Source organism: Oratosquilla oratoria, chromosome 23 (genome assembly GCF_046742065.1).
Source record: "Oratosquilla oratoria isolate Oo_2021 chromosome 23, ASM4674206v1, whole genome shotgun sequence".
Taxonomy (NCBI): Eukaryota; Metazoa; Arthropoda; class Malacostraca; order Stomatopoda; family Squillidae; genus Oratosquilla; species Oratosquilla oratoria.
Genome location: NC_134799.1, coordinates 37,799,249 through 37,814,248, shown reverse-complemented (window position 1 = coordinate 37,814,248; position 15,000 = coordinate 37,799,249). Strand labels below are relative to the sequence as shown.

Here is a 15,000-nt window from a genome sequence, read left to right as displayed (position 1 = left end):
CTTATCTATAAGGTTCCTCATCGAAGTAGATCGGGATTGTCCCTTGCAGTGGTACACCAGGTTGTAAATAACTAGACTCTTTATATATTTTTTCATTTTGATATTTTTATGTTCTGCGCGCGCGCGCACGTGTGTGTGTGTGTGCGTATGTGTGTGTGTGTGTGCGTATGTGTGTACGCGCTTTGGGCTGCACAGTGCCTTGGGCGTATGTACACCGTTCATCAAGTTAGCGGTCATGTACCCTGAATGTATGCTACCCTGTGTGCTTACCAGCAAATGCATTTGTGTTGCATATTTGTGAAGGATTATATCCACTAGATCTATGTATCTATATCTACATATATATATATATATATATATATATATACACATACATATATATATATATATATACATATATATATCTATCTATCCATCTTTCTATCTATCTATCTATATATATATATATATATATATATATATATATATATATATATATGTGTGTGTGTGTGTGTGTGTGTGTGTGTGTGTGTGTGTGTGTGTGTGTGTGTGTGTGTGTGTGTGTATTTACCTAGTTGTATTTACCTAGTTGTATTTTACGGGAAGGGGGGCTATGCTCGTGGTGTCCCGTCTTCATATCTCATTTTATCTAAACTATTTTTAAATTCATGTATTGTTTTTGCATACACTATTTTCTCATCTAACTTGTTCCAACAGTCTATTACTCTGTGAGGACAGCTGTTCTTTTTCAGATCTCTTCTATAGCTGCCTTTCTTGATTTTCTTTCCGTGTCCTCTTGTATTTCTATCATCCCATTTTATTAGGTCTTCTCTATCAATAATTTCTATGCCTTTCATGATTCTGTAGATAGCTATCAAATCTCCTCTCTCTCTTCTTTGCTCCAGTGTCTGTAGTTCAAGTTTTGCTAGTCTCTCTTCATATGATAGTTTTGAGAGTGTTGGTGCCAATTTTGTAATTGCTCTTTGTATTCTTTCAAGTTTTTTTTATACATTGTTTTGTATTTGATGACCACATCGTTGCTGCATATTCCAATCTTGGTCTTATCGGAGTGATTAGTATTTTCTTCACCATTTCTTCATCCAGGTATGTAAATGCTACTTTGATTGTTCTTATTAAATTATAAGTTTCACCAAAAATCTTATTTATATGTTTCTCAGGTGACATATTATTCATAATAATGACTCCCAGGTCCTTCTCATTTTCAACTTTTTTTTATACTTTCTTCTCCCAATTTATATGATCCTGTTATTCTGTTTTTGCTTTTTCCAAATTCCATTATACTACACTTTTTAGTATTGAACTCCATCTCCCACTTCTTACTCCATTCCCAGACTTTATTTAGATCACTCTGTAGTGATTCACAATATTCTTCTGTGTTCACTTTTTTTTTTAATAGTTTTGCATCATCTGCAAAGAAGCTCATATAACTTTCAATTTCTTCATCCATATCATTAATATATATAGCAAACATTATTGGGGCCAAAACTGTTCCTTGTGGAACACCACTTATTACTTCATCCCAATCTGAGTGTTTGTCTCTTATCACCACTCTCATTTTTCTTTCCTGCAAAAAGTCTTCCATCCATTTAAGCAGTTTGCCCTGTATTCCTCCTTCGGTTTCTAATTTCTTAAGCAACTTCTTATGTGGTACTTTGTCAAAAGCTTTTTTTAGGTCTAGAAATGCACAATCAGCCCATCCATCTCTTTCTTGTATTATATCTATTAGCCTTGAATAGAAACATATTAAATTGGTGACGCATGATCGTCCTTGTCTGAATCCAAATTGCTTTGGATTTAGCACGTTGTTTTTTTTTTCTAAATATTTTACCCATTTACTTTTGACAATTCTTTCACAAATTTTTGCTATTGTACTTGTTAGAGAGACTGGTCTATAGTTGGTAGGGTCTTCTTTATTTCCCCCTTTATATATAGGTACTATATTTGCTTTTTTCCAATCTTCTGGAACTTTTCCTTCTTTCAAGGAACTGTTTATTATGCTATGTATTTTGTCTGCCAGTTCATTTCTGCATTCTTTCAAAACCCAGTTTGCTATTTCATCTGGTCCATGCGATTTTCTGACATGAAGATTACTCAAGTGTTTCAATATTTCATTCTTTGTTACTTCTATTTCTTTCATAGGGGGGGGACTTTCTCTTTCCGTTTGATCTCTTCAGGTTGTATGTTCTCCCTTGTAAACACTGATTTAAAATGCTTGTTGACAATTTCCGCCATTTCTATATCCTCTGTGTATTCAACTCCTCCTTGTCTTAATTTCTTCAAATCTTGTTTGTTTTTAAGTTTGTTGTTTACAAATCTGTAAAATAACTTTGGTTGATCTTTACATTTTTCTAAGACATCTTTTTCATATTTTCTCTTTTCCTCTCTGCACACTTGTACATATTCATTCCTATAACAAGTATATATTTTTCATTTTTCAGGCCTTTTGTGTTTTTTTCAATTTGGTCCAAGCTTTATCTCTTTTGTCTTTTAACTCTACAACTTTTGCTGTACCAGCACTTTATATATTCTTTTTCTTGTTTTTGTCTTGGGACATACTTTTCCACTCCTTTTTTGTAAATTTTTGTCAAAATATTCCATTTCTTTTCCACTGTTGTTTCTTCTTTGTATATTTCTTCCCATTTTTCTTTTTGAAAGAATTCTCTTATTTTATCAAAGTTTGTTTTTTCATACATCATTCTTCCTTTTCTATATTGTTCATTTCTTTTCATGTATTTTTCCTCATTTAGTTCCAGTTCAATCAATATGTGGTCACTTTTACTTATTGGTGTTTTATATTCAATCTTGTCCACTATTCTAGGTTCAGATGTGATTATTAGGTCTAGTCTTGATGGTTCTTCTTCATTTCTATACCTAGTGTTCTCCTGTATCCACTGTGTCATTGTATGGTCAATAATCATCTCGAGTAGAACATTTCCCCATGAGCCGTCTCCACCCTTTACTGTCATCTCTTCCCAGCAGACTTCTTTGCAATTAAAGTCGCCCATCATAACTATTCTTCCTCCATCTTCCATTATCTTATTTAATGTTATCTTTGTGTCTTCTAACATACTTTTATGTTCACTCTCTTCCCACGAGGCTGTTTTTGGAGGCACATAATTTATCACGAACTTTCTGCTCTTCTTATCTCTGTCTTCCACTTCGATCATAATCATCTCTACTGTATTCTTTCCATATGTGACACACCTCACGTTTATATCCTTCTTAGTCAGGAACATAACTCCACCCCCTTGTTTTGTCTCTCTGTTTCTAATCCAATAATTATATGCATCATTGCCTACACTGTTGGGTGGTAGTGGACCTTTTAATTTTGTTTCTACAATTCCCATTATGTCCGGTTCTTTTTCCTTCAGATAATCATTCAGCTCATTCAGTCCTGTTATTAATCCATCTATATTTGTGTAAGACACTTTTAGTTTTCTGCCACTTCCATTGTATTCTCTTTTTCCCTTTTGTTTTTCTCTAGTATGTCGTATTTCCTTATTTTCATATTCACTACTCTCCAATAGAATTTCTCTTTTTCTGACTCTGTTCTGTTCTCGTTTTTTTCCTTAGCTTCATGTCTTTTCTTTTTTTCCTCCTCTCTTTCCTCTTTATTCATTTCTCTTTTTATCCATACCTTTTTATATTGTTCACTTGTTGCTAGTTTCCCTGTTTTTTGCTAAGATATTCTCTGCCGTCATTTGTGACCTAAATTTAATCTTAATTGGTCTGGACTTATCTGTACTATACTTTCCGAGCCTATACATCTCTTCAACTTGTTTCATGATTTCATGTTCATCTTCCTGAACTAATTCTAGTAAACTGCTTACTTGTTCTTTTTCCTCATTGATTCTTGTGGTTCTATTTGGATTATATTTCTCTTCCATTCCTAATATAATTATACATTTCTTTTTATCTGCTAAGTCTCGTACTATATTCTCCTTCTGTCTCATCACTTTAATAACTGAGTCTTCAGTTTGTTCTTTCATTTGCTGTTTAATTATGTCAGTAAATGCAACTCTACTGTTTTCTTGGATCTTTTTCCAACCCTGTGCTTCCTTTGCTATGGCCTCTTTATTGTCTTTATTATTCCTCTTTAATTCCTCATTCTCCTCTTTTACTTCTTTTAACTGCCTTTTTAAATCTTCTATTTCTTTAGTTAAGTTTTTGTTCACCTTCTCAAGTTCTTCCAGTTTTTCAGCTCTCTGCGCAATCTTTGCTACGTTACCGAACCTCTTCTCCCAATGTTCGGTCATTTGTTCAAGTTTTTCCTCTAGTCTTGCCAATCGGGGGAGGTTGGTATCCTCCCCCCCCTCATTAAATCCCTGGAAATTATTTTCTTCACCTTCCATTGTGCTGCTCTTATCTATATTTCTAATCTTAATGCTTTTACTGATATTTTCGATTTCCCCAGTGTCGTCAGCTGATCTTTTGTTTACATTTTTTCTGCTGTCAGGGGGAGCCCGTTCGTCTCCCTCCTCATTTTCTTCCATTTCCCTCAGTAATCCCTCCCCTTCTCCCCTTTCATTACCTTTTTACTACACCACGAGATTTCCCCTTCCCTACAAATACAATAAGGTACTTCCTCGTAGTTGAGATCCACGAAAAATGCGTTTTTTTCCGGAGTTCCAATCCACGCCGTGAATCCGACGAATGTGTGTGTGTGTGTGTGCGTGCGTGTGTTCAGTATAAAAACAAACGTTTTTATTCAGTTGAGGAACAAACTCGAGACACAAGTTGGTCTCTATTCAATCGAAGCTCTCCTGTGACGTGAGATCACCTCTCAGCTGAATAAAAACGTCTCATATTTGGCCTGAATAAAGCCTATAAAGTAGGTCACAGCCCTAAAGAAGTTGTTGAGGCAATTTCTTACTTGAAAAAATAATATATATATATATATATATTTTAATTTGAGTGCCTTCATCAATTATGTGTGCATAATAGATCAAGTATATAACGACTGAGTTCTCTCAAACATTGGAAATTCTTATGTGCCTTCGTCTAATCTTTGTAACATTTTCTTTTTTATTTTAAATTTTCTGCATTTCGCGTAAGTTCAACAAAAAAACGGGGCATATAAAAACAGAAAGAAAACATTCGCTGTTATTCTAAAATCCTCTTGTTTGCTTTGAAAATTGTTCAAAAGCTATTCTTCTTCATTAAATCATGTTTTCGTTCCATAACAAAGATTCTTCAATCCCCTTTTGTACTCAATGGTATTTTTCATCTTGCTGTTTCTGTCATCAGGCTATTTTACGAATTTCTTTGTTATTTCTTGGGTGGAAAAAAGATGATATACATAGTCGGTTTTCATTGTCCATTGCATGTAAGGTATAGACTGCTGTTATCTGTAGTCGATGTTTTATGGACTTTGGTAAGACCTCTAAGGACCAGAGCAACCTGACTTAGTAGAAGTAGACTTTGAAGTTAACAGAGTCTATTCCTCCCATCTAGTGTTTGCTAGAAAATAATACCTAGAGTGCTACACGGAGAGAAATCAATTAAAGATATGTTTTACATGTGTATCGTGGTTCCTTTCAACTAAATTAAATTTCCTTAATCTATCCAGAAAAAAGACTTGGGTACAAATGAATTAAAAAAGATAAAGTAAAATAAAACAAAAAACAAAACGAACAACTAAAATTCCACATCTAGAAATTAAATATGTAAAGAAACAATGTTGCTAAACACTGTGGTGAATTTAGTGGTGTCCACAGAAATGCAAAATGTGGAAACAAACTCGAGGCAGCAACAGCAAGCATTACGTTCATCCATTTAACTTTTGAACATTGTTCATTTTGTCTAACTTCAGCAGGGCCCAATGCGTCAGACGCTAAAACACAAGTAATTCTCTCAGATATTGTTTAAGTTTGATTAGAAAAATGGGGAGCATTGAATCTAATTCGAACTTGGATCATTGAAAAACAAGAAAGTATTTGAAAGAGATAGTTCTGTTAAAGATAAATCTTCTTATCTCTTTTCCAGTTTTCCGTTGATCGTCTGTGTGATTGTCTATACATATATCTGTGCACAGGTCTACATTTTAGTTACCGTCTGTGTTTGTCTGTGTTTAGTTTTCCGCTCACCGTCTGTGTGTGATTCACTATGGTCTTGGATCACGTGTTGGACTCGTGATCGACAGCTATTTCCCTCCCGGAAGAGAGCTCAAAGCTCATATATGACCAATCTATGGGTAATGCTGTGACCTTACACACACACACACACACACACACACACACACACACACACACACACACACACACACACACACACACACACACACACACACACACACACACACACACACACACACACACACACACACACACACACACACACACACACACACACCTAACTCCCCACCCGCGAGAGTTGAAGTAATGACTCGCAGCGCAGCGATACTGAAGCTATTTCAGTCCTGGGCGGGATTCGAACCCGGACCTCCGTTATGGCAGCCGGGAACTCTACCAAAAGTGCCTGTATGTCTGTGTCTGTATACAGATCTGCCTCTTACAGTAGGACAACTAGAAATGCACACTACTTAGAAATGACCAAAAATAACCTAATGACGGCCATCTTAACTTATTTACTTTTCCTCTTTTTATTCTGGCTACCACAAGACAATTTTATTCATCTATACGACATCTCGGCAGTTGCTGTGTGCACCTCGAGTAGCCTCCTGTTTACAGTGATATCACTGCCATTTTTGTATCTGGACAGATTTGGACCATTTTATTCATCTCTGTGGGTTATCTTGAGCCAAAACGAGTCTCAATCTGTGTTTCAATCCTACCCTCAACTGAATAACATCGCTTGACAACTCCCCAACTAAAATATTAAATAAAATAAACTAACCATACCCAAGGGGCTAATTAAGATATGTTTATCTTCGTTGAATATTTAGATTTTGGTGATCATGAAAATTAGTATTTTTTAATGTTATATATATCATTTTTTTCATAAATGACGTATTTAGTTGGGTGCAAAATGTAATTAACGTTTATTTATTTTAATGTATGTGTGCCTCCGGAATAAACATATTTTTGTTAAATGAGTTTTTATATACATGTGTCATAAGGAAACATAATATGATTTTGAGCATGTGTGCATATTTAGTAGCTATTATGAACATCCATTTAAATGTATATGTGCATATTTCTAAACATGTCCAGAAGAATTAAATGTACTTTATGTATGCATGCATGCATATATGTTATGTATGTATGTATGTGTGTGTATTTATATATGTATGTACGTATGTATGTATGTATATATGTATGTAGGTAGTTACGTGTACATTTCTAGGTATGTACCGTATGTATGTATGCACATATGTATGTATGTATGTATGTTTGTATGTGTGTATGTGTGTATGTATGTAGTTACGTGTATATTTCTAGGTATGTACCGTATGTATGTATACACATATGTAGATGTAAAAATAATCACAATAACGCGTGACTAAATAATATTGCAGAAACCACAGGGAAAATAAAGTTGGAATACTAAACGTTTTCGTCTATTACGACATCCTCAGAGTACAAGAAAGAGACATAGAACACAATATTTATACAGATATAAGAAAACTGAGGAAGGTAAATTTCAAGGTTATAATCACGTTTAGTATTCCGACTTTATCTTCCCTGTGGTTTCTGGAATATGTAAATGTGTGTGTGTTTATATGTTGGTTGTTCTTGTTGTTGGCATCACTACCAGAACACCGACAGGAATTGATCGCCCTCTCTTGGGCACCTGCCTCCTCCCCGTTTATGTAGTGTTCGTGCACGTGCATTGCCAATGCACCGTAGTCATTGAATATATATGTAACTCCTGATAGTTTGTGAAATAATATACCTAAGCTGTGTTGCCTAGCCTGTGTTGGAATGTCCTCGGTGTTGTGTTATAGCCTTAGCAAAATAGGCTTATGTGTACATTCGGAGATTAAAGCCTGTGTTTCAGCTTACCTGTGCCTCATAGGTCTGGTCTACAGCTCCCTCGACGCCAGGCTGACAGGAGACGACCAAGGACTGTTTACGCTGTTCCATCGTGCACCCCTGCACCTGCTTCGGCTTCCCTGTCAACATAATGGAGAGCGTTATGACGTCATCGTAAGAAGAGGAATTAGAAATAAAGATGAATAAGGAAATAAATAGATAAGTTCACCAGAAGATGAAGTAAAAATAAAATAAATGAATGCATAGAGAAACAAATGGATAAATATATCAGGAGATGATGAAGTAAAAAGAAAATAAATAGATAAATTAATGAACGATTAAATAAATAAATGAACAGATAAGTATGTCAGATGATGAAGTAAAACAGCGTGGCGTGGGAGGTGAAATAAGAGGGAGATTTTGGGACTAGTCCGGAGACGGAATACCAGCCCCTCAGGGCTGCACTTCCTGATGGAGGTAATGAGGGGGATGGGGTTTTCTGAAAATGGGAAGCATCGCTGTCCGTCTTACAGGACGGCCTACGAGGAGGAACCCGTTATTGGTCCCTAAACTCTGTGAGGAAGAACGGAAAAAAAAGAAAAAAGAAAAAGAGAAAATGAAAAGCAAGAAAGGAAATAAGAGAGAAAAGAGAGTATATGTGTGTGTGTGTTTGTGCGTGTGTGTGTGTGTATGTGTGTGTGTGTGTGTGTGAATCACCATGGTCTTGGACCATGTGTTGGACTCGTGATCGACATTTTTTAACCTCAGAGCTCGTATGACCGATCTATGGGTAATACTGTGACCTTATACGCACACACACACTCAACTCCCCGCCCACGAGAGTTGGAGTAACAACCCGCAGCGCAGCGATACTGAAATTATTTCAGCCCTGGGCCGGATTCGAACCCGGACCACCGTCGTGGCAGGCGAAAACTCTAACCACTATGCCACTTGACGCGCGCGAGCGCGTGTGTGTGTGTAAGAGAGAGAGAGAGAGAGAGAGAGAGAGAGAGAGAGAGAGAGAGAGAGAGAGAGAGAGAGAGAGAGAGAGAGAGAGAGAGAGAGAGAGAGAGAGAGAGAAACACAAGAAAGGACTGAGTAAAGGATAAATGAGAGGTGATGCTAAAGGATACGGGGATGAGTGAGGGAGGGAGTGAGAGTTGACTCAGCCGGATAGGTAATCAATATATCTGGAGGGAAATATTTGGCGGGTAAGAGCAGCGGAATTGGCGGGTTCTGGGAGGGAAATGCACCCAAAGGGGCTTACAAGGTCGACATCACATCTTTAGTCAGTCCGCCTCAATTAAGTGAAATCTGAGTTGGTAAGTTGAATCACTAAGTGCTCTTTATAAATGCATCTTAGTGTAAATTTATTTTTGTTTACGTACTTCATATAAAGAGGTAGAAAAAGAAAAGGAAAATATGGTAGTTGATGATGGCAATGTTGATGGTGATGACGATGACGATGATGACGATGATGAACTGTTGATTATTATTATAATCAGTATTATCTTATTGTTACTATTATTAATATTATCATTATTATTATTATTATTATAATTATTACTATTATCATCATTATCATTATTATTATTATTATTATTATTATTATTATTATTATTATCATTATTATTATCATTATCATTATTATTATTATTATTATTATTATTATTAATTATATCATTATTACTATCATTACAATTTGCATCATTAGTGTTATTTCTGTTATTATTATAATTATCATTAGCATTATGTGAAACAAATTAGCAGACAAATAACTACATAAGCAAATAAACAAGTGAATAAACAGATGAATGCATAAGCAGATAAATAGAATACGAGGAGAAGACACCTTCAGAAGGAACAGAACGACGGATATGCCAAACTCGAAGACAAGTGCCAACGTCAAAAAGGCGTCTTCAAGCTTTCCTCTCGAAAGAGGCCAAACCAAAGATTAATGAGAAAAAAAGCAGAAGGAAAAGACCCTGAAAACCTTCCAGAGAAAGAGAGAAAGAGAGAAAGAGAGAGAGAGAGAGAGAGAGAGAGAGAGAGAGAGAGAGAGAGAGAGAGAGAGAGAGAGAGAGAGAGAGAGAGAGAGAGAGAGAGAATAAATAGATAAAGAAAGGAAAAAAATAGCATACGCACAGCTTTACTCTTGCTCTTTTGCTCATAAATAATGAAGTGCAGTTTGTTGTTGGTGTGGTTGTTAGCGTCTAGGGCACGCAATAACGAGGGCCCCGAGATCGAGCCTCGATTATGACTTCAGAGGTTCATTAACATTGTAAACTGTTACTGTTAACCTTAGGGAAGGGAACAGGGTGTGCGTGTGCAAGGTTATAGCATTGTTCATAGATAGGTCTATATAATATTTTTAAGATTTTATCCGGTAAGGTAGTAGATAGTAATCGCAAGCCCAGCACGCGATCAGAGGCACTTGTGCTTCTTAATCGAAGATGTATTTGGACATATTAGGCATATTTGGACATATTATATGTAAGTATATATACTCGTATAAGGGGGAAAAAGCCTTTGGTATATGTATGCATGTATATATATATATATATATATATATATATATATATATATATATATATATATATATACATATATATATATATTTCTAAACAGAAATGTAGTAGCACATTTGTAAATGACACACAGGAAACCCACAGTCGGAGAAAATAAACTTCGAATAAAGAAGAATACTATATTTCGGCTATCAACTGTAGCCCTCTTCAGGAAAGTACAAAAGACAGAGGACAGAGGGGACTTACAAGCTACAGAAAAGAGAAGGGATGTGGACAGATGACCTCACTCAGGCGCGGGGCAAACTGGGGTGGCGGAGGAGGGAGGGGGTGAGGTTAGGGGGGGTTGTAAGCTCCGTACCAGTTTGTTGACCGCTGCGCGTGAAATGATGTCGGGAGTCCACTGCCCTTTAGAAATATTAATATTAGGGCATTTCTCAATTAATGCTGATTCGACTATTTTTCTCCTGAAACCGCAGTGGGACTTAAACACTAATCTGGCCTTACCCCAGTCGAAAGAATGATTCTTATTTTTGACATGAAGAAATACAGCCGATTTTTCTTGCCCATACCTAATTGACCTTTTATGTTCTGCCAATCTAGTGTTCAAGTCTCTCCCGGTTTGACCCAAGTAAACCAAATCACAATCTTGGCAGGGCAAACAAAAACACCAGGTGACTCAACTTCCTTCGGTTTTTGTTGAACGTTCACAATCTGCTTACGCATGGAATGCCCTAATATTAATATTTCTAAAGGGCAGTGGACTCCCGACATCATTTCACGCGCAGCTGTCAGTAAACTAGTACGGAGCTTACAAACCCCCCTTACCTCTTCCCCTCCCTCCTCCGCCACCCCAGTTTGCCCCGCGCCTTAGTGAGGTCATCTGTCCACATTCCTTATCTTTTCTGTAGTTTATAAGTCCCCTCCGTCCTCTGTCTTTTGTGCTTTCCTGAAGAGGGCTACAGTTGATAGCCGAAATATAGGATTCTTCTTTATTCGAAGTTTATTTTCTCCGACTGTGGGTTTCCTGTGTGTCATATATGTATATAAATATGCATATATGTATGTATATATGCATATATGTATATACATGTATATATGTATATATATATACATATATACTTAGACATTCTGACAGGTTGACTAAGTGGAGTAGGAAACACAGGAGTCTCAGTCTGAGTTCATTCCTGACTAGTTTCGCAGGTATGCTTTTTCAAAGGAAAAAGTATACCTACGAAACTAGTCAGGAATAAATTCAGACCAAGACTCCTGTGTTTCCTAATCCTGTTAGCCATATATATATATATATATATATATATATATATATATATATATATATATATATATGTATGTAAACACACACACACTCACACACACACACACACACACACACACACACACACACACACACACACACACACACACACACACACACACACACACACACACACACACACACACACACACACACACACACACACACACACACACACACACACACACACACACACACACATATATATATATATATATATATACATATATATAAATATATATATATATATATACATATATATATATATATATGTGCATATATATGTATGCATAATTATATAGGAAATTATGTGGGGATGTATGAATCCATATATATACTTATTAATAAGAGACCACATAAAAACAACCATTAACTAATTCAGTTTGTCTCACTGTCGAAAGAGTGGATGACAATTTATTATGAACCCTTAAAAAAAAAGGCGTCATTATTGGTCTCCAATTTATTTGTGTCCCTGGGAACGTGGCCCAACAAAACGCTCCTGATGAATGTTTCATGAAAGTCTTTGAAAGACGAAAAGAAAAATCGACTTTCGGTGGTCGAGCCTTCGAGGTTCCTCCTCCTGCCTCGGCAGACATCATGACCAACAGACTTCGATTTCCAATAGAAATTTCCAGCTCTGCCAAGAACGTCTTGAGGTCGCCTGATATCAGCCTGAGTGACGCAGTTTTGTCAATAGAAGTTTGTTTTTTTCTTTTAATTGAATATATTTTTCCTTTCTTAGTTGCTAAACGGATAATTTGTGTGTTTATTGTTCATGTCACATTAATTTAGGGCTGTTTTGAATCCGAATATAATTATAAAACTTATATGATTGACAAGTGAGATACAAATTTCCTTTGAAGGGTTAATTGTCGTTAATTGAATTCAGTGAGCAAAACTAAAACACCTAATATGAAGAATAACATGTCTTTTTTACGAAGGCAACTATGAGAGGTGTTATAGCCTTTGATCGAGAGGATTTGATATTCCTAATACCTGTTGAATCTGGATAACAATTACACTGTAGTATTGAACTACAAAAGCTGCCAAATCAAAAAATTAATTTGCACTTAAAGTTTATTCAGGAACAGTCGTCCTTGTGTTCAAGGCTGTTAGGTTAGGTTAAATGAGATTGTAATGATGATAATAATGACGGTGGGGGTGATGGTCGTGGTGATGATGATGATGATGATGATGATGATGATGATGATGATGATATGATGATGATGATGATGATGATGATGATATGATGATGATATGATGATGATGATGATGATGATGATGATGATGATGATGATGATGATGATGATGATGATGATGATATGATGATGATGATGATGATGATGATGATGATGATGATGATGATGATGATGATGATGATGATGATATGATGATGATGATGATGATGATGATGATGATGATGATGATGATGATGATGATGATGATGATGATGATGATGATGATGACGATGATGATGGTGATGATTATGATGATGATGATGATGATGATGATGATGATGATGATGATGATGATGATGATGATGATATGATGATGATGATGATGATGATGATGATGATGATGATGATATGATGATATGATGATAATGATGATGTGATGATGATATGATGACGATGATGAAGATGGTGATGATATGGTGATGATATGATGATGGTGATGATATGATGATGGTGATGATACGATGATGGTGATGATACGATGATGGTGATGATACGATGATGGTGATGATACGATGATGGTGATGATACGATGATGGTGATGATACGATGATGGTGATGATATGATGATGGTGATGATGTGATGATGTGATGATGGTGATGATGATGATGATGATGATGATGATGATGATGATGATGATGATATGATGATATGATGATGATGATGATGATGATGATGATGATGATGATGATGATGATGATGATGATGATGATGATGATGATGATGATGATGATGATGATGATGATGATGATGATATGATGATGATATGATGATGATGATGATGATGATGATGATGATGATGATGATGATGATGATGATGATGATGATGATGATGATGATGATGATGATGATGATGATGACGACGACGATGATAACCATGATGACGACGACGACGAAGACGACGAAGACGACGAAGACGATGATGACGACGACGAAGATGGAACTGGCTGAGGACCGTGTCGGTTGGAAGATTCTTGTTTTATTGGTCAAGGGACTGAATGGGTCTATAGTGTCACGTGGGAAAAGAAAGAGAAAGAAAAATAGAATATTGTTTCGGGTTGCTGAAGTTACCGGTAGTCTGGGGATGAAAAATGTCACTGATGATTTCAGAGGAGAAACTGTCATTCTCTTTTGTTTCAGCCACAGTTCCCGTTGGTCAGGGTATATTTGTATGCTCTGGCTGATGTTTGGCAGAGGCTGTGATGGGCTATGATTATTAAGTCATCCACATAGGTGAGAGTTTTAATGCTGTGCTCTGGGTATGGTGCTGGGAAGGCCACTTGTAATTAGGTACAATGTTAGTGATATCAGGATTCCATTGGGGACTCCACCGTACAGTCTTTTAGTCCCCGACAAATGTTTTTTCTGAGATTCTCTGTACTTTTTGCCAACTAGGTAGTTTGTCAACCATTTGGTGTTATTATTGTTGTTGTGGATGTCCGTCTGATTTTTTTTTTTTTTTTATGGAGTATGTCTATTGACTATGCCAAGGGTTTATATCTATATCTACTGCTACCATTACCGTTCTGTATGCTGGAACTTTCTTGTTGGAGTTGAAGGGAAAATTGCAAAACGAAGGAAAACTTTAACTAATTAAAAAATTTCAAGTTAAAAACCAACCATTCGACAGTTTGAAAAAAAAAAAAATCTGGCTGAACGCATTTGGCAAATAAACGAATATTTCAAACCACAACTAGATAAGCATTTGCTCAGATTACAAATATTTTACTTAAGAATCTTCCGAAATGAAAGACGAAAGTAACCTGACTCATGGACAACAAAATCTCAAAACCACTGAATCAAATTACATGTATATAAAATAGAAATTTGTATTTGAGAAGAAAAACTTTTTATTTTTAAGAGATGTGCAAGCCAAGTGTGATCATATTGTTAAATATATGTTTTATCGTGCTTTGAATATTTTTGGTTAAGACTGAAGTGAATAGGTAAACATTATTGCAAATAGAAAATGTGAAATGATTCGAGGATG

General features: G+C 36.1%; 1 protein-coding gene across 1 annotated transcript in view; it reads right to left on the bottom strand.

Moving 5' to 3' along the window:
* The window catches only part of LOC143037762 (uncharacterized), a 58,186-nt gene that overhangs the window by 4,707 nt on the left and 38,479 nt on the right, over positions 1 to 15,000 (bottom strand). The window contains exon 7 of the mRNA XM_076206314.1: positions 7,965 to 8,074. Coding sequence (XP_076062429.1) covers positions 7,965 to 8,074 — 110 coding nt within the window. The remainder of the gene's footprint in view (positions 1 to 7,964; positions 8,075 to 15,000) is intronic.